This window comes from Crocodylus porosus, unplaced genomic scaffold (genome assembly GCF_001723895.1).
Source record: "Crocodylus porosus isolate Cpor-Errol unplaced genomic scaffold, CroPor_comp1, whole genome shotgun sequence".
Lineage (NCBI taxonomy): Eukaryota > Metazoa > Chordata > Crocodylia > Crocodylidae > Crocodylus > Crocodylus porosus.
In genome coordinates, this window is record NW_017728886.1 from 56,773,307 (window position 1) to 56,793,864 (window position 20,558).

At 39.5% G+C, this 20,558-nt stretch overlaps 1 protein-coding gene across 1 annotated transcript in view; it reads right to left on the reverse strand.

Moving 5' to 3' along the window:
- RAPGEF5 (Rap guanine nucleotide exchange factor 5) overlaps nt 1–20,558 on the reverse strand; it is a 256,006-nt gene that overhangs the window by 3,853 nt on the left and 231,595 nt on the right. The window contains exons 22-25 of the mRNA XM_019534471.1: nt 16,733–16,783; nt 15,465–15,552; nt 11,218–11,282; nt 4,936–4,990 (exon numbers count right to left, since the gene is read on the reverse strand). Of these exons, the coding sequence (XP_019390016.1) occupies nt 4,936–4,990; nt 11,218–11,282; nt 15,465–15,552; nt 16,733–16,783 (259 nt within the window). The remainder of the gene's footprint in view (nt 1–4,935; nt 4,991–11,217; nt 11,283–15,464; nt 15,553–16,732; nt 16,784–20,558) is intronic.

Below are 20,558 nucleotides of genomic sequence, written 5' to 3' on the forward strand. Positions count from 1 at the left end.
CTGAGCCAAGGTCACAGGCTATCTCCATACATCTGGCCCCATTATGCTAGGTGCTGCACAAATACAGAACAAAAAGAAGCTCAGTGACCAAAAGGACTTGCAATTTAAGCTGCAGATACAAAATGGTGTTCTGATAGCAGGGCGGATGAGGAAATAACATGAACTTTCTGATTAGCAGGATAAGCAGTGGTTTAAGCATGCCAGCAGCCTAACTACTGTCAAGTTTTTTCTGGGGTTTTTTTTTTAATGGTGAGAGAATTTTTAAGGAAAAGTATGAATGAGAACAATGGTTTTGCAAATGTTTACGGCACCTACTCCCCAGTGTGAGGGACAGAATAGGAGAAAGAATGCTGGTGCTTGTTCAAAAATGTAAAGATTGGGTAATGGACCCTGGCAACCTGGGCTGATAGCAGGCACCCAGGACTCAAAACCATTTCATTTTACTGCCTAAATGGCACATACGTTACCGCAGTTTCTTGCCACTTGCACACAAGTTTTCAATTCAGCTCTGGATCCCCAAGCGTGCACACATCCACTGAGCAAATTGTGTGTTGTCAATAAGCTGTGCTTTGGCCAGGCAGGTACACAGCACAAAAAAAATAACTCAGTTACATGCATAAAGGTGGGTAATCCCAAATTATAGTCATAGAAAAACCATAACTAGCAGGTGTGAGAAAGAGAAGGGGAGTCCTCCTCTATTTTAGTCCAGTACCTTAGTGGCTTGGGTACTTGCCCATGAAGTGAGATACCCAGGTTCTAGGCCCCCAGTAACAAAAAGGGGTATTGAGCCCATTCCCTAGCATAGTGCTTCACAACCACTAGGCCAGAGGCTAGACGTGATACAGGTCCTTTCTTAGCCCTCCTCTTGAAACTTGAATCTTGGGCGGTGAAGACAGGGAGGCTAGAGAAGCGTGCTTAGAGAAGTTGAAAAATCTCCTTCCTGGGAAATTTTCAAGAGCAGGATAGACACTTGAGCAGGGGGCAGGACTAGATCACTAGATGGTATCACAAAGTCTCTTCTACCTCAACCTTCCTATGATCCTAAGCTACAAGGTGATTAGTGAGATGATTGTTGCCTTACATGGGATGGACCCAGGGTTCAGGGCTGGGCCCCTACTCCCAAAAGCATCTCCATTTCTGCAATAGGTAGGTATAGTGGGTTGCTGCATCAGGGCCTCTTCAATAAGACTTTTGGTGGAGACCCTGAGGTCTCTTCACAAGCTCCAGTAATAAACAGTCTTTTAATAAATAAAAGAAGTAAACATAAAGCCCCCTTATCGTCTTGAATACTGAGAGAGGTCCTGCGTGGCTTCAGTGTCTCCAGAGCAGTCTTGCCTTCCAGCTAGCCCAGAAGTCTCCCATTCTGGTGCCTGACACCAGTCCCTGACACCAGTCCCTCTGGTTTTTCTTGCTGAGGTTTGTAACTCCTAGTGAGCCTCTCCTCCATTAGCCTTCACACAGCTGCAGCCAGGAGTCAGTCTGGCTGTCTCCCTGCAAGAAGAGGGCTGGGAGAGACTGGGCAATGCTTAACATTTTGCAGGGAAGTGGGCTCAAATCCCTTCTGGATGAGGGGGATTTAGAACCCAGGTCTCCCACTCCCTAGGTGAGTGCCTTAACTAATAGGCTACTGGTACAAAACACAGAAGAGCTTATTCCCTCTTAGTCCTCCTCACCTTGGGTAGAGCAAACCAGAATCCCAGATTGTGCACAGGTGTCAAAAACTGCAGTTATGTAGCTGTGTATGTGCCATTTAGATATGGAAAGTGAAATAGGATTTTGCTGTTAGTTTACATGGTTAATTTATCCAGAGATTAGCAAAACTGAGATCAAATCTTGGCAGAATTCCACAAGTGCAAGGTCAGTGTAGATGCCCAGAGAAGATCCTTATCCTGCAAGCAAAGTAGAATAGAAGGGGACTGAAAAACCCAGGGCCTATGAGACTGAAATGGTCCCTGGCTTTGGCCCCTCTTATGTTATGACTCCTACCTTGACATGCTGCCAATACCAAAGGGGAAAGTGGGTGGCTAGGTTTATAGCAGCAAAGGACCTCATGCTAAGACTATGCCAAACACGTCCCTTTACGCAGAGCTGGCATTAGACCTGTGGGAGACTCTGGCAGAGCTAAGGTAAAGATCCATCCCTTTTCCCACTCATTTGTTTGATGACCTTTAAAAACTTAACTTAGACTAGGAGTGTAGGCAAGTGCCTGGTGGCTCATCCCTGAAACTGGGTCTGCTTCCAAATAAGCGGGTGGAAGTCCCCTTTGTTCTGTCTTGTCACAGCACATAAGGTCCTTGAGGGAACCCTTTTGGACCACAACCTTTAAACAATCATAACACAAATACACATGGACCCTGAGCCATTTCTTTTAGATCAGGTGGAAGGTGTCAGCATGGAATAGACAAGAGGACCACTCTTCAAAGCTGCTCTGTCAGGCCTCCAGTTTTGATCTCAGCTATGCTTTTGATTCCTGCTAAGGTGATGGAGATGAGAGATGTGCTGTTATTTCCTGAGAGTTGTCATGAGAGAAGAGCTTTAACTAAGCAACAGAGGAAACTGAAGGATGGCCTGAATAGCAAATGAAGGTGGTATCTACTACAAACACTAGTCGAGGCCCTCAAGAAAATGTTAACAAAATTACTGTTAAACACACAAACCCCAATAAGCCTAACTTCATTGCTCTTCCACAGACAGTGCTTTACTTCAATCACATCCCTCATCTATACATTCTTCACTTAGTTTGTCAGCTGTTCAGGGTGCTGATACTGTCCTCCTATTTGTAAAATATCTAGTTCAAATTTAGTGCTATGGAAATAGTAACATGGCAGTGTGAGTATGGCTAGTTCAGCATGCCACTACTACAGGCATTGGAGTGCAGCACCTGTCCACACACTCTTTCTAAGTACCTGGCTGATTTGTGAAGTACTTAAAAAGAAATAAGAGATAATTGGTGTAGTAATACACAAGAGACCTTACAGTTCTTGGGGAACAGATTCCACCTTCTCAGCAAGTGTGCTGAACACACTGAAAATTATTCAGAATTCAGAGTGTCATTAGCACCTCAAATTGTAAAAGGCTGAATAACTGTATAAGTGTTCAAGCTGCTATGACAGATTTCTGAAAGACTATTATTTGTTTTCTAGATTTAGTGTAGAAAATATTATTACCATTAAAATATTAAAATAAAAACATTTCAGTATTTCTTGGCAGCACTGTCATCTTCTAACCCATAAAGATTTTGGCCGGCTTGCTTAATTTGTAAAGCACAGCTTATAAACAAGAACAATGTCCCTTGCTTAGTCTGAACTCTTTTTGGTGGTAGGATGCCTGCTGCTCTTAGTCCAATTTATGGAACGATGCAGTAGAAAAATTCACATTTGTGAAAGCTAAATAAACCCATAGGAAAAGGAAGCTATCCATAAAGTCTCAATAAATATTCAGTGAATTCATTTCATGCCTAAATGAATTTAACAAAAAAACTCAAGTGCCTACAGGGATATGTGCATAAGCTGTTTTTTAAATGCCAGCTTCACAAAAAGGCCAAGCCTGTGGTAAAATAAAATAATAATGACATACTTCAAACTACCAGATTGTGTGATAAATCTTGGGTATTAAACCTGGATTTATGTTGCGACACAAATTGCCATTTGCAAAACTGCAAAAGCGTTTTAAAAATTTTCATTAATTTGCAAATGTTCCATTTAAAAACAAAAAAAAAAACCCACAGGGAAACTTCAAGTAACAGAAACATTCAGGTTCACAGATAAATATTTTTGTTCAATAAGTTAGAGTCTGAATTAACAGAGTTAAAGTAAGAGATGGACATAACTATTTGCCTTCCTCTTTGTGTAAAGGGAAGTAACTGGATCATAACTAATACACAGACTGGCTACATCAAGACAAACATGGCCATGTGGTGTTGCAGACACGTCTGTGGTGCCACATAACACACATTCAGCTGTTTTCTGTGCTGCAGGGGCGCAGCATGGGTTTTTTTTTTGACCCCTGGATATCCTGGGGTCAAAAAACCCATACAAAAAAAAAAAAGCAGAGCAGTGCACACAGGGGCAGCACGAACCACTCAAAACTGGAGCCTGGCCAGGTAAAGCCATGCTCTGGCTGCTGGCCAGGCTCCAAGTGGCTGGATCGCTATTATTGCAGCCACAGAAGCCCCTCCAGGAGACCAGGTAAGGCTGCTGGCCCCTGCCCAGTGCTGGCCCCAGCCTCCCCTACCCCACCTAAAGTAACCTGCTGCAACCCAGAGCACGTGTGACACAGGCATTCCCCAGAGACAACTAGTGGTGGTACAAGGTGTCCTGCTGCTAGTTGTTTCTGGGGAACCAAATGTCCACGCTCATTCGGCCATGGCCACCTTGTATAAAAAGACCCTGCAACAGGCAATATTTTGGGCCAAATGTTTACAAGCTTTCCTAACTGTACCTGCAGTATTTGCACACACATTTTTTTGCACACTAAAATGTGCCAATATAAGTTTGACAGAAGAGCCACTGTGCTACAAACACCCCCATCTTAAATGGCTCAGAAGGCACAGGAAGCTGTCAGATATCTCCAGTGACCTTCAGGTTTTATCTTCTTGGCTGGGCCTACAATGCTCTGGTCTTATGAAGCAGTGTGAATAGGTGAATGTGTGTTAGAGATCATGGGAACACACCATCTGTGACAATTTGGGTTCTTCTATAGTCTGCAAAGTAAAATTTGAATTTCACCCAGCTGGTGTTGCACCTAAAATGCTAAGTTGACCCTTCAAGTGTAACATCTACCTTTTTGGTTAAAACAACTGGAAAATATGATTAACTGTTGAAGTAAACCTGGGTCAGGAGAGGGAAACAGATAAACCTAGCAATAAACCTTTTGATATCACTGAATATTTTATATGCCCAGAAGTGTAACTAAGGAGAGAAACTGTCTACTCACCAAATTGGTTATTCCTGCAGTGTCTTAGTGATCGAACAGTATCCGCAATCATGTGCTATAGTGATAAAACACACAAAATATCAGTGAAAAAATATTCTGATTGGGATGCTATTGCTATAAAATACTTCTCTAGCCCCATACTACTGAACAGCAATAGTAGCAACACTGGAAAACATGGGCAGCAAAGCTTCAACAGGGGAGGTTTCTTTTTCTTTTTTCTCCCTTCCCTTTTTTTTTTTTTTGGCTCCATATTAACATACAGTTAAACAAGGTTATCTCTCTCAGGTTCCTTTGACAGAAGGATCTTGTTGACATCACACATTAAATGAGAGGGACTTCCTAGGCATCTATGGAAACTCGCATGAAAAAACAGACATTCAATTATTTCTCTATTTCTCTTTCTTTTCAAAGAGAAACTGGAAATCCCTTCCTTTTCCCCCTTATGCATAGGATAGTAGTTTGTGTTCAAGTGTATTATTTGAGTAGTAGGCTTAAAACTGCTGTACAACAAATACACTTGTGACAGAGATACAAGATGTAATTTCTCCGATAAGGATTTATGCAGGTTTAATCACTTATAAATTGGTGAAGATGTTTCCCTTTTCAACCAAAAATTGATGCAGTCTGCGATGAAAGCATTAAGATCCATATGAACCTATCAATTCTGAGTAGTAGAGACTAGTATTTAGAGGGTTAGAGTCAGCTATAGCTCCACTTGAAGTTAAAGGGCGCTCTACCCCTTTAAAAATGGCTGTGGAAGACTTCAGTACCCAAAATACTTGTGGGTCCGTTGGACATAAAAGTGATACATCTTTCTGACACTACAACATCTATAGGCTACAATATATTAATCACACACTAAGTAGTACACTTAATAATAACTTAATGACATAACTTCTGTGTATCCATTAAATTAGTTCCTATAGATGAGAGAATGCCAAGGAAGAAAGCTCGGCTGTGGATGTATTAATAAGAAAGCCTGGCATCAAATGAAGGACTTGTTTTTAACTCTCCATGATAAATACATGTAAATTGATTAATATATTTTACAAGGAAGTTAAGAAATGGCGGCTAGCACAAGCGGCCTTTAATGTGCTAATCAGTCACTTGCCTGAACAATACAGAATATGAGTCAGTCCAGGTTAATATATTTGAACACAAAGTTACGCTTAAGAAAAAGCTGTATTAGAAGAGTTGATTATGTGTCTCATGTGGTTTAGATTTTAATTTATTTTTTCATCCTACTGCCATTCCCTACTAGGGAGAAAAAGAATTGAAACTTAAAAAAATAAAGAATCACTGAAAAAAAATGAAGTACATGTTCAGGAGTCCACTAAAAACTTGACTCTTGATCCTAGCAAAGGTATTAATAAATGCTTACTGTAGTTCCTTAAGACTTGCAAGGTATTTGCCTTCAGACTTCATTTCAATTTGATGCTAAAGCTAGAAATATCTCTTAACTTGGACTCATTCTCTAGATATTTCATAGGTGAATAAAATGTAGATGGCTGCATTCAAGGTTATGAGTTCTACCAAGCCAAATCAGTATTATGCAGGTTTATGTGCCTCCCAGCAGGTGTTTATATTCAAACTGGTGCAGCAAGGTGGGGGCTTAAAATACATTATCGATAGCAAATGAAGTTCTGTGGGTTTTAATAAGAGATAAGTTAAGATTTAATTAAAAAATAAAAACAAACTGCATCTGTCTTGTGTTATTGTCCTAAAAAATTCTAAGAAAGTCTGAGTTAAATGCCCATCACATGTAAACTGACATAGCTCCACAGAAGTCAATGTAGCTTTGCCAAGTCATACCAGCTGAGAATCTTCCCCTGAGTGTATATGTAGCATTAATTTGCCTTACAACTTTAAATATAATGTAATGCTTTAAAAGCATTTCACAAACTGAGTCCATCATCGAATCATAGAAAATGAGACTTGGAAGGGACTACAGGACTTCATCTAGGCCTATCCGCCTCCTCAAAGCAGGACCCTCTCCAACTATATCATCCCAGCCAAGGCTTTGTCTATCCAGGTCTTCAAAACCTCCAAGGACAGAGATTCCACAATGACCCTGGGTAACTCGTTCCAGTGACTTACTACCCTCCTAGTTAGAAAGTTTTTCCTAATATCTAACCTAAACTTCCCTTGCTGCAACTTGAGACCACTGCTCCTTGTTCTACCATCTGCCACCACTGAAAAGTCTAGCTCCATCTTCTTTGGAAGCCCCTTCAGGTAGTTGAAGGCTGTTGTTAAATCCCCTCAGTCTTCTCTTCTCCAGACTAAATAAGCCCAGTTCCCTCAGCCTCTCCTCATGTCATGTGTCCCAGCCCCTAACCATTTTTGGTGCCCACTGCTAGACTCTCTCCAATTTGTCTGCATCCTTTCTATAGAGTTGGGCCCCAAAACTAGACACAGATTCCAGATGTTGCCTCACCAGTGCCAAGCAGAAGGGAATAATTACTTTCCTTGATCTGCTGGCAATGCTCCTATTAATGCAGCCCAACAAGGGCACCCTGTTAGCTCATATTCAGCTTATTGTCTACTGCAATCCCCAGGTCGTTTTCTGCAGACCTGCTGCTTAGCCAGTCAGTCCCCAACCTGTACCAGTGCATGGGATTATTCTGTTTTAAGTGCAGGACTTTGCACTTCTCCTTACTGAGCCTCATGAGATTTCTTTTAATCCAATCCTCCAATTTGCTGAGGTGTCTCTGACTTCTAGCCCTACTCTCCAGTGTATCTACTACTCTACCCAGCTTGGTGTCATCTCAAACTTGTGGAGGGTACATTTCATCCCATCTTCCAGGTTGCTGATGACACTATGAAGTTTTAATTTGAATGGGTGCTAATTTTCTGAGGTTTATGTAGGCTATAGAGCTCAAATTAAAGCCACAAAAAACCTTTTAAAGTTGGCTTCACATTCAGCAGAAGATTCACACATAGTATATTGAATTGAAATAGTTCCATGCGAGTCAATGAACCTATGCTTATTTTCACCAGTGGCGAATCTGTCCCAGAGAGCTTTTAATGCAGTTTTTTCTTGTATTTGATCACACTTAGAACCCAAAGGAAGAACATACTGAATTGGGTCAGCGGCTCTTCTCTGCATATGCATACTTTAAATAACCAGCCTGTGATTAACAGTAATATGCAGCTTATGGAAACAGTACATTCTGTTCTCTCACCTCCCTCAAAAACCAAAAGGAAAAGATCAGTTGCGTAGAGAAGGGTAAGTTTAAGACTAGAATAATGTAGCGTATTCATCTTTTCAAAACCACATTAAGAGTGATTAAAATGTTCCTTCAGAAAATATATTTTCATGAGAATAGCATATGCTTATGTGTTCTTTTAACATATCAGTGATATAATATCACTCTTCCTGTTACCAACAGGAAGCTCGCTTGATTTCTTTGTTCCACTTTATGTTCCATTTTGATGGAGTAGAACATAATCACAATTCTCCCCTCTTTTGTGGCTTTCACATTGTTCTTCTCTGGCTCTGCCTGACTCAACTATAATACTGAACACCTGTTAATTGCTCTACAAAAAATGCTATTTGCTAACCATTTAACAGGTGTTTGCATAACATTATTGTGATGGATGTGGAGGACATAAATGATTCACACTCAACTGGTTCTTAGAAGTGGCAAACATTCTTAACAGATGATTATTAGCACCAGTTTTGTAGTTTTTCCCAATCCAATTCATGAGTAAACTCAGGAGCAAATTTGGGGGCACGGTCCAGAAAGGCCTTCCTTACATGTGTAATTCTTACTATTAGGACCCAATGGGAAAGAATGGGACCTTAAAGTAGCAGTAGACATGTGTCAGCCATCACTGCTAAAGGAGACATACAAATATAGGTCATGGTTGATGAAGCGAAATACTGTAAGAACCTATCTTTTTACCAATTACTTCAATAAAAATAATGTGAAGATAATTTAAAATACAATGGTAAAATTTATGTAAGATTTTCATCCATTTATTCCCATTTTGCCATTCTGACATTAAGGCAATAATGATGGACATAGATTAATCTGTAAAGCTGTCATCTAAATCCTAAAAGATATAACATTAAATATAAAAAACAATCCTCCTACATCTGGTCTGTGATGTCATTAAACTTGCACCTAACATAACAGCACAAAGCTTTTATTCTCTTAGTGATTTTTTTTTCATAACAAAAACCTCCAAAACTTATTTAAAGCTGGACCTAATGAACATCTGAATTCCATAGCAAAGATGTTTCATACAGCATAAATTTCTGCAAATTAAGCATTTGCGGCTCATGCTTTTTGCAACAGCAGTTTCACTCTAGTTTGCACAAACTATTTAAAGATGAGGATTAGTAGCCTAATTCTGCAACAATTACAGACAATGAGCATCTTATTTATTCTGCAAGAGTGAAGTAAGTTTACGGAATAAAAAGGAACATAACAAAAGTGGTCAGTGAGATGTTTGCCAGATTTTTTTCTGGTTTCATGTCCACAAATCAAATGCTTCCACATCCATATACACCATACTCCCCTTACATTGGCTAGGTCTGCACTGCACTTTTACACCAATTTTCTACTCTGTACTTTAGGTGGGAACAGTCAAGTGTACAGGACTCTGCGCAACCACTAAAGTTTCAACCACACCATTTCATTTTTCTCAAAGCAGGTCTGGATGAAATACTGGATAAAATACTGCAAATACTAGTTTTTCCCTGTCAACCACATATAGTAGGACATCTCCACTGGTGGTAGAGACCCCACTGGTGAAACTGTATTGGTGAAGCAGCACTAGGAGCTTTTATAAAACATGCCCAGTAGAGACAAGGCCTTCCTCCGATTACAAAAACTGATAGGCCTGGTCAGTATTCAGTAAAATCAATATACAGACTTGGAACGATCTTTAGTAACAATTAAAAGTACATCCAAGGCTAGTTCAATTTACATGTTAATGAGAAATACTTCCAAGAGGCAATAAAGAAGAACATGCTAATGAGTTTTATGCAAACGTGTAAAGGTCAAACTGTTAATGGACTTGGGATAAGAAAACCCTTTATTAAATGCAAATCGGCATAAAAGCAGCAACAAGAACAAGTAGAAGAATCTAATAGAGAACTTTAAAAGGCGATCATGGAGGTTATAAAGTCAAAGTTAGGGCTTGTCTACACTTGAAAGTTAATGTGAATTAAGATAGAATATGAATTTAAAGTGTAATAGGTGGTTCTTGGAAAATGCCATATGTGGATACTATTATTCTGGAACAGGAGTGTCTATATAAGGCATTAATCAGGAAGAAAGAATTACACCTGTATCTGTTTACAAGCTCTGACTTTGGATTCAAAAGGAGAAAAATGAATTGTTCTACTGCTTTATACAAAAATATGCAGTGAACAGGTTAAACAGTTATTACCACATCAAGGAAAAGACTGAATCAGGTAGCAAGATCTCTTATCACCTTTCAACAAACATCATGCAGACTGGAAATGAGAAAAAGTCTGATGTCTTACTAATAGGGATGACTTTCCAATATGTAAGGGTTTTTTTATCATGCTTAATCACATAATAGCCTTATCTACATAACAAAGCCCTGCTGGCAGAGCCATGTTGGCTAAAGGTGTGAAAACAATCAAAACATCACATCTGTGCAGCTCTTCCAGAAAGATGCTTGCTGGGGACACAGTTATGCTGACAAAAAGGTTATTTTTTGCTGGAAGGGCATCTACCCTTCAGGGCACAAGTATGACTCAGGTGGTAGAAAAGGTTCCTTCTGCTGTGTCCACACCAATAGAGAAACAGCAGGGCTATTATGTAGACTAAGCCTATACTACTACATGTTTGGTGGTATAGCTCTGCTGGCCAACCCTCCTAGAATAGATATAGCCTATACCAGCAAAGCCAGCTTAAGCTAATTCCTTTAACAGAATTAGCTAATGTCAGGTCTACCTAGAAACTCTTATCTTTTAGCCTAGATCATAAATTCTAAACTCTATATTTTAATTTGAAATATCTGGAATTAGCATAGTAGTGGTGACCATTAAACTGGATTTACCTGCTCTTGGCTGCTTCAAGAAAAGAAGAGAAGACTGAGTTGAGACAGGAGGCAATAACAATGTGAGAATTTAGCTGAGGACAAACAGTTTGTAATCCCTCCCTCTCTAATTGAGCTCTTGTAAAATGCTGAATGGGGTGGGAGGGTGAGGGGGGTCTGTTCTTGGTTACCACAGCTTCATGCTTCACAGGAGACAAGGAAGCACGGATTTCCTCATAAAATAGGAATGGCAAATTTACTTACCAGCTTTTCAAAATTAACAAGGTTATCCAGAAAAGTTTTATTTCCTTCATGGATGAATGTTACATCTAAAAATGAAAAAATATATAGTTGTTTGCTGTTTTTGTGGACTTGTTCAGTTTTTTAGATATAAAAAATAAAGTGTTGACAAAACAATAATAAAATAAAAATGGAACAAAACTGTCCTGTAAGCATGTGAAACTATCATCTTTTTTTTACTGAAAGGAAACAGAACGCTAGCACCAGCTGTTTTCATGAGAAACAGAACATTTATTCTATATAGCAACATTGTCGATACACTTGATCAAGAGGAATTTCAAGTATGGAATGTAAATTTGTTTCTCACTAAACCTAGTTTCTGTGATTTCCATATGACTTTCTTTCTATCAAACATACCAGAGGACTGTACATTCAAATGTACAGTTTCCTAGGGAGGGGAGCACAGTAGTTGTATATGTGCAAGTTTCATGCACTGTGAACATTATGGATTTACTGCTGCTACTGGAGTCAGTGGTAGGAACCAGGGCTGTGGCTTGAGATCCATGAGTATAGAGCTCTGTTGGCTGGACTCTAGGTCCAGAGGGAGAAGCGACAAAAAAAAAAAAAAGTTGCTGAGTTCAAAACCTCACCTTGGCAGAGGCACCAAGATTTATCTCTGCAGATTCTTGGCACCAAGTTTTTTCCCTGTCTATTTCTAGGGCACAATGTGAGAATAAGGATAATATGAGGAATGGACAAAAGGGCCATATTTGGCTCTAGTTTGCAAACTGAAAGCAGTGTATCAAGGAAGAAAAGAGGCAAAACTGTTTCTAAGTGGCATTTACAATGAAACCTTGATTTAAAGCTATTTACTCCCCTTTGCTGAAGTACATGTGCAGACTCTAACCTTTGCAAGCTTATATAGTAGAACTACTACTTGAATCATAGAAAGGTACCTAAGAAACATATATACTGGTCCGTGCAATAGCAAGATGCTTTTGTGACAAAACTATGGTAAAATGATGTGTTGCCATGAATGGAATCAGGAGACTATAAGCCATGTTTTCCAACTGACAAATGACACTAAGTCATTGGGAAATATCTATTGCTCAGTGATTTGCTATGAAATCACATTTACAATGACAATATACCAATCTGCCTGCCCATCTAAGCATTTGTGCCTTGCTCATCACTGTGGTATCCAAGCAACCCATGTTCTAACTGTTTGGTCCCCTCTGCCAGCATAGGTACAGGACAGCATCAGTCTCAATGCAATCAGAGTTCAGGACTGAAAAAAATTTCAAGCTGAAATAATGAACTTCTTTTGTTTTCTCTCATCCTGTACCATAACATCAGAACTTATTTACCTTCTTTTGTATTAAAGATTCATTGTGTGCCTGGAGGGGATTTTACAGCTACTTATAATGGAAATGCTAATAGCTTAATATGCTGGTGGAAACCCTCAACTAGAATTCATTAGGCAGAACCATATGCTAGGGTAGAGCGTCCCCATTCTGAGGGGACCAGTAGGATGTAACTGCTTCAGGCAAGCAGTCTGCCAGCCTGAATTCCTCAGCAAATAAGACAAGCATGTCTGCTTCTGTATCTTTGTACAGATATAGACTTATCCCCTGGCCCAGTTCCAAGGCTAACTCAGAAGGTGGTAAGCAAGGCATGGCCCACAGCTCCTCCTTGCCTGCTTTCTGCTGCGCTCCCATAGGGTACAGTTCCTCTGCGCAAGGACTGCAATTATGACTGGATCTCATAGCCAAAAAAAAAGAAAGCTCCAAGGATGTGCCCTTCTGTTTCCTTTCTTCTTGCTCCCACTGTAAACCTATATGTAAGGACTAGGCAGAACTTCTCCTTAATGCCAATATGTATTCAGGGAAACAAACAACAACAAATTTTTATAATGATGCAGTGCAGATGAACTTTTGCCAATGCTAGTGAAGAAAAGCTTCTTCCTGAAACTAGAAAAACCAGGACAGATCCATTCTACACTCTTTCTTTAAAGACTGCAGTGATTATTTTCAAGGGGGAGCAGGGGGAACAGAAATATGCTTTGCTACCAAACAGTCTAGATAAATGCAGCGGAGCAGAAAATTGCATCCATGTTGTGCTGTGAGGGTGAAACACTTTTATTAAGTATTTGAAAAATCAGTCTGATTTTCAAAAGCTGTATCTGTGTAGTAACAAGTCTTTGTGTTTAAATTCAATTAAACTTTAAAAGGACATCATCAGTGTATTCTTCATAATTAGAAAAAAAAGCTCCTTACTGCCTTTCCACCTATTCAAACTTAAATCTGTTTCCTCTCCAAATCATCTTTTGTTCTTCCTTTGCTTGAATACATGATTTTGATTTTGTAGGGTTGCTAATGGTTTTTAAGCTATCAACAAGCATTTTATTTATACTGTAATGTAACACCGAACACACAAATATTTATATGGACAGTCAAAGGAAACAAACTAAAAGGTATTATGGGTTTATTTGGGTCTATCAACCTTGACAAATTACATTCTGTATTAAAGGGGATTATAGTAACATTTTGTAAAGAGCTTCTTGTTTCCCATACATGTTTGAGAGATGTAAGATCATAATACTTGTGTGCTAGTTCTTGCATACAATTTTGCACTGGCGTGCAAACTTAGGGCCTCTATATTACGTTTATGTCATGATTAACATTCTAATCCCAGCATAAATGACACGGGTGCTACACATGCATCTAATTTAAAGTACCATAAAATGGTAAACAAGCCATAAGTGTCCCACACAGCATGCAGAATTTTTTAAAGATTGGTTTGCATAGCACCTTAAACTGAACGTGTAGAATGTCCAGGGCTGCCCCAAAGTAAGTGCCGACAATCGGCTGATACAGCCCCTGTTACAGTCAGGTCCCAGTGTGGTCCCAAGGCTGGAGCTGACAATCAGCTGACTGTTGGACCTAGACCCAAGGCAACCTGGGGTCTCAAACTGATGTCCTGGGGTCTCAATCAGTTGATTGTTGGCCCTGGGACAGCCCAGGGTCACACTGGGTTGTGGGCACTTGGCTTTTATTTTGCCAGGATCATAATCCCAGCCCTGCCCCTGCACTGGCAAGTTGTAATGGCGCCACTGGGAACTGATCCCCAAATCATGCCTCCTACCATGTCCATGTGGCACGGAAAAAGTGCAGCTGTTGGGATCAGATCCTATGTCGCCTTTAAATGAACATATACCAGGGGATGTACTCATGTACCAATGCAACATCAGTGTGCAGAAATGATCGGCAGAGAACATGCACAGGGTTCACTGAATCCAATTGCTTGTTTGTGTTTGTCCTCTCTGTCAGGTGGGACAAGTAGTTTTCAAGGGCATACTCCACTGTAAGGTCTTGATCTTTAATTATAGCAACTATAATTCACCTCAATACACAAAAATCTCTTTGAAGACTGGGAGCCTTGATGACCTGCTCAGGTCCCTTCTGACCCTACCAACTATGAAACTCTCAGACATCCTCAGTTTATTTGAAGAATCATCCCTTGAAAACATTTTAAATGTATTCAGCTGTAACCAGGATATAATGAACAGACTAAAGAGGACACTTCTGGAATACAGGAATATTAAATGAATTTGTCATGATCAAAGTGAGGACAATTAATAATTAATGAATCCAAGATAATGGGATACTTGAAGTACCTGCCACTTAATTAGCCACCTTACTCACTGTGTTGAACCAGTTGTTCATTATCTTTCTCAGACCTGTGAGGAGCAAGCTGAAAGTCCTCTGTATTCATAAGCACCATGTATTTTTTTGGTAGGCAAAAAGGATAGATTTTTTATATAAATTCTACTGTTGTACATTCTATGTAAAGATATTGTATCAATGTCAATAATAATCTTTGCTCTGGCTATACACTCACACTTTGGTACCCAATTGTTATTTGCATGTACCACATCCAAATGCTATCATTCAAGACACAAAAAATTCTCTCTTCCAGGCTAAAGGGAACTCAGAACTCAGCATGGGGAAGAAGGCAAGCACTGCATCATGTATAAAGGGACTGGGATGGCTCTAAAGTTTGAAAGCAATGGGGCAAATGTTGTTTTTACCTAGTTTTAATAGGCAGCTGCTTACTATCTGAAAAAAGTGCTACCATCTCTCTAACATGTCATTGCAGTTAAAGCATATTTATCATACGGAAAAATAATCTTACACTTATTAGAACTAACATTATATATTTTTATAGATGGAATTACATGGCAAAGGTAGACAGACAAGCTTTAACATTACCTTTCAGGAGTAAGGGCATGAAAGGAATTTTCGGAGATTTCATTTTCTTGAATGCATCTCTGTAGGCTTTGTGATTCAGAGAAGGGTCCTACAAAACCATTTTGATAATAGAAAGAAAAATCAATAGGTTATAAAAAGAGTAAGTCTAAATCCATTAGAGGCTTACAATCAGAAAATGATTTAGATATAACAGGTTTATTTGGGAAATGATGTAGATAAAGTTTTACTAGAAGGGGTGACTTACTAAACTGAACAAGAAATGTAAACAATGAAGGAAACAGAAATGATTATATTAATGTAGATGAAATAGCTCCAAAATGGGAAACAACTGCATGAGAAATTCACCTTTTGACTGCTTTGTAATTTCCTCACATCACTAATACTAGCAGAATCTCTTTAGCTTAATTTCTAGCAAAACACTTAAAAATATACTATTGATGAAAAATCAACCCTTCAAGCAGTACAATATACCCTACATATTTCAAGACAAAATAGGAGAAGGTCGTTTAGCATTCCATGCAATGTAAGTGATTCTAAAACTCCTTTCAATTTATGCTAAACAAATATTCTGTGCACATTTCAGTCTTTGTGGTAATTACTGTATAAGGGTGTGTGTATAGAAGTGCTCTGTGCACATTTTACAGTGCTGTAACATAGAGCACTTTTTATAGCATTATAAAGTTAAAGCACTCTTAAACTTGACAGAAATGCAGTGTTTGGGTGGTGGGAGTGTGGAAGATGTGGGCTCTGAGCCTCCCTGCGCTTTCCAGGTTAGCAGGGAGTGCTCCACAGAGAAGCACCTCTGGGCAGGCTCCAGTGTACAGAAGTTATTTAAAGCGCTGTAGGTTGCTGAAGTACTGTAAAATACAGTCCTTCAAATTTAATATCTCATTTAAGGAAGGTTAATATAAAGGTCTGTACCCATTTTTAAAGTGTTGTGAAGCTGTGCACTTCTGTTAAGTCACAGTAATAAAACACTCTAAAAGGTGAAAAAAGCAACTTCTGTAAACAACCAAGGGCCATGGTGTGGTGTCAAAAAAACCCCTCTGCTAAAAAAAGCGGTGCAGCACACATGGCAGCAGCATATGCCGCCAGAAACCAGAGCCTGGCTGGCCAGAGCCACGCTCTGGCTGCTGGCCAGGCTCTGAGCAATCAGCTCAGTGCCGCTGCTGCCCAGAACCCCAGGTAAGGCTGCTGGTAATAAGAAAAGAAGAAAGAGTGTTCATACCTAGATAGGTAATATTTTCTGGGACTACCACTGTACTTACTGTCAAACTTTCAAGTTCGGTGAAGAGTTTCTTAAACTTCCCAGGGATTTTCTGCCGTGGGAAAAGAAAATGAGACCAAAGAAAGCAAATATGCATTAAAAATGTAGATCTTTTTTCCTGAGATCATCACATCTGAAGTATCTAATAAAAAATATTAACAGGCCACTTTTTCAGTCAATTATCATTCTTTTCTCAATACCAAAATCCCTAATTATGAATAAAGTTTAGAGTGATACCAGTGCGTTAGATTCAGAAGTCTTGCCTTCTGAGATTCCATTCATTCATGATTCTTTTATGAAAATTGCTTCCTAACAGCTGTTTTCATTTTCTTTACTAACTTTCATGTCTGCTCCACTTATCTCAATACATTTGTTCACACAAAAATAACACCACAGGCTGACAATTTAGATCGTCAAGATTTCAGATGCAATTTAAATAATTTCAAAGAATCACCCTTTTCCTAAAATGTGAACTTGCAACCCAATCATACAAATAAAAGACCCTGCTTCTGTTTTTCCTTTTACTTATACTGGGAACATTTCAGTAACTCCAGTGGTGTTACTCCTTTATCTGGGTGTAAGAAAGAGAAGAATCAAAATAATTGAGATTACTAGTTTTCCAGCATTACACACTATTTGTTAATGCTGTATAATTAAAACACACAAAACCTCCTTCATTTTTATGTCTTAATGCATGGAAATGTAGGTACCGATGTAACTCACTGAATACAGAGCCCCAAAGTAATAAAGGCTGACTGGGAATACAGCCACCTATTTCAAAATGCAAGCACATATTTAGCATAGCTTGATTTTTTTACAGGTTGCTTGAACTTAGGTTTCTAAATCTGCATGTGTAAGTAATTACGATTAATTTATAAATATTGCTGTTTCCTAGCAGCCAAATTATCAATGCTTATATGCTTTGAGGTTTTGAAATACTCCTCTTCAGTAAAATTTTACAAATTATAGTTACATGCAAATAGCTGTGGCTACATATATTTTCCAAAGGAAAATGAAGGTACATATACTCATTTTATATGATACAGAGGCAGTTTTAATAAAAACATCTTATCCATTTCTAATCCATATACAAGTACTGTTCTTGCTTTGGTAACTTGCATTTTGTTCTTAGAAGCTGAAGTTCATCCTAGGTGCAGAAGGTACACAAAGCATTGCCAAAGCAGCAGAATGCCACCATATTTGTGTAAGAAAAGGCTCAAAAGTAGGCTGCCAGTGCACCTTTGTTTCAGTGTTACTCCTGCTCCACACCTTATAGTAGTCCCCAGAGAGTAGGATGAAGGCAGACAGATGGGTAGGCAAAAGTATCTTGATGTCATGTCAGTGGTGCTCAAACTCTGGCCCACAGAGCTCTGTAATTGGACACACAGGTTTCCCCTGAGGCCAGAGATTTAGTGTGAAAAGGGATGGCAGCATTAATTGCTGATCTCCTGGTGCCAAATTCCATACTAGTGGGGAGTCCTGTGGGTCAGACGATGCAGCCTGGCACACTAGACTGCGCTGGTGTGCAGTGGGATGAGTGCATAGGGCATTCTGCATCCAGAGCTGATATACAGAATCTAGCTGGTGTACAAGATGGCACCTGTAGACTGACCCTGTGAATGGACGGGATCTGGCCCACAGACTGGCCCCATGCCACTCATCCAGACCATGGGGCTGGATGGCTGAGCACCACCGCTCTAAGTAGTAAGGGTAAAGTAGCAAATTATGCAGTAGGGTTGACTTCAACTTCAGCAAGACATTTTTTGGAGTAACATCCTCTTTTGGGTAGTCCTTTAGCACTCCCTTGTACACATATGTGCCACTGGGCATATTGGTGACAAAATGCCTTTGGTTGGATTTTCATCATTTTCTACTATGTTGTCATACATCATGATAATAATCCGTTTGTCTGGAATACCATTCCGGTACACAATCTAGTAACTGTGGCACACATCAGCCTGGTATCTGTAGTTATACTAGCCATTTGACCCTGTTACAATGACAACCCAGCACTTGCCTCTGCCCCTAGTATCTTCCAGGGAAAATGTGCTGCTTCCCAGAATACAGTCTAGCAATACATTTGCTTTCAAAATCATTTTGTGTGTGTGCTTTGAATGCAGAAACCAGGCCCTGCACAATGCCCGCCCTCAGGCTCCCCACCCTGCAACCCTCAGGAAACCTGAGGGACACTCAACATTCAGTCTCCCCCAACATTATCAGAAGCAAGCTAAGGTTAGATGAATAGACTGCAAGGTGCACAGAAAAATGTCTGGATCATTGGGCTTAGGGGGTAGTAGTCAATGGCTCAATGTCTAGTTGGCAACCACTATCAAGTGGAGTGCCCCAGGGGTTAGTCCTGGGGCCAGGTTTGTTTAATATTTTCATCAATGACTTGGAAGATGGGACAGAGTGCATCCTCAGCAAGTTTGCAGATGACATTAAGGTGGGAGAAGTAGTGGATACACTGGAGGATAGGGGTAGGATTCAGTGAGACCTTCACAGATTTGAGGATTGGACCAAAAGTAATCTCATGTGGTTCAATAAGGAGAAGTGCAACATCCTGAACTTAGGACGGAACAATCCCACGCACCACTACAGGCTGGGGACTGACTGGCTAAGCAGCAGCTCTGCAGAAAAGGAACTGAGGGTTACGCTGAATATAAGCCAACAGTGTGCCCTTGTTACCAAGAAGGCTAAAGGTATATTGGGCTTCATTACTAGGAGTTTTGCCAGCAGATCAAGTGAAGTGATTCTCCCCCATTATTCAGCACTGGTAATGCCACATCTGGAGTTCTGTGTCTAGATTGGGCACCCCACTACAGAAAGGATGTAGATACATGTAGCCTAGATGACCTTCTGAGGTCCCTTCCAACCTCCGTTTTCTATAATTCTATGACTTTCACTACAGTTACCCTGAGATTTCCAAATTTCTCTAAATGTTTTGATCCATCAACTGATTTAAAGGCTGTTACGTTCAGTGTTTGACTCATTGATATTTACTTTTAATTTTTCCTTCTGTGAAATTCTGTATGCATGGAGATGATTTTGCTTTTAATATTGCTGAACCCCTTTCAAAGGTTTATGAAGCCTACAGATTCTGCTGTTTTGATTTGAGGTTATCTTTTATACTAGAATCCACTGTATGTGGTTTATGTCAGTTTCTATTTTTTTTTTTTTTGCAATACTGCCTACTTGTGTGGGTGGGTTTTGGTTTTTTTTTTTACTGTTTTCCCCACATTTTTAATTAAAAAAAAATAGTTATCACTTTCCTGAATTGAGGATCATCAGCAAATTTTGCAGGTATCACCACCCTGTAATTTATTTGGATACAAAAGCAGAGGTATAAACACAAACAGCAGTGGGACCCTACTCTTGATATCTCTTCCCTGGGGAAACTATTAACAGTTAATCTCTCTCCTCTTCTGTAAATAAGTTATTCATGCCCCTTTTTCTAACCTCTTGCTGAACAAGAATATATTTAGTGGAATGTACAACTATGTCCTTTATTTTATAATTTTTAATTTTTTATAATTTATCTTAAATTTCTTTATATGCAACATTTTCTTTGGAGATTATTTGTTTTTTAAATTTAAAGTAATCTTTTCCACCTTATTGCAGAACTGGCCTGTTAACCAGTTCTGCTTTGACACCCTTTAAAATTCTAGGACTCATTGATCTTGGAGACCTCTTTTATCTTCATCTCTTTCATCAAGATGAAGTAATACCTGACTAACCTGATTTCCCTCTATGATAAGGTGACATGCTCTGAGGATGGGGGAGAACAATGGATGTGATATATTTTGCCTTTAGTAAGGCCTTTGACACTG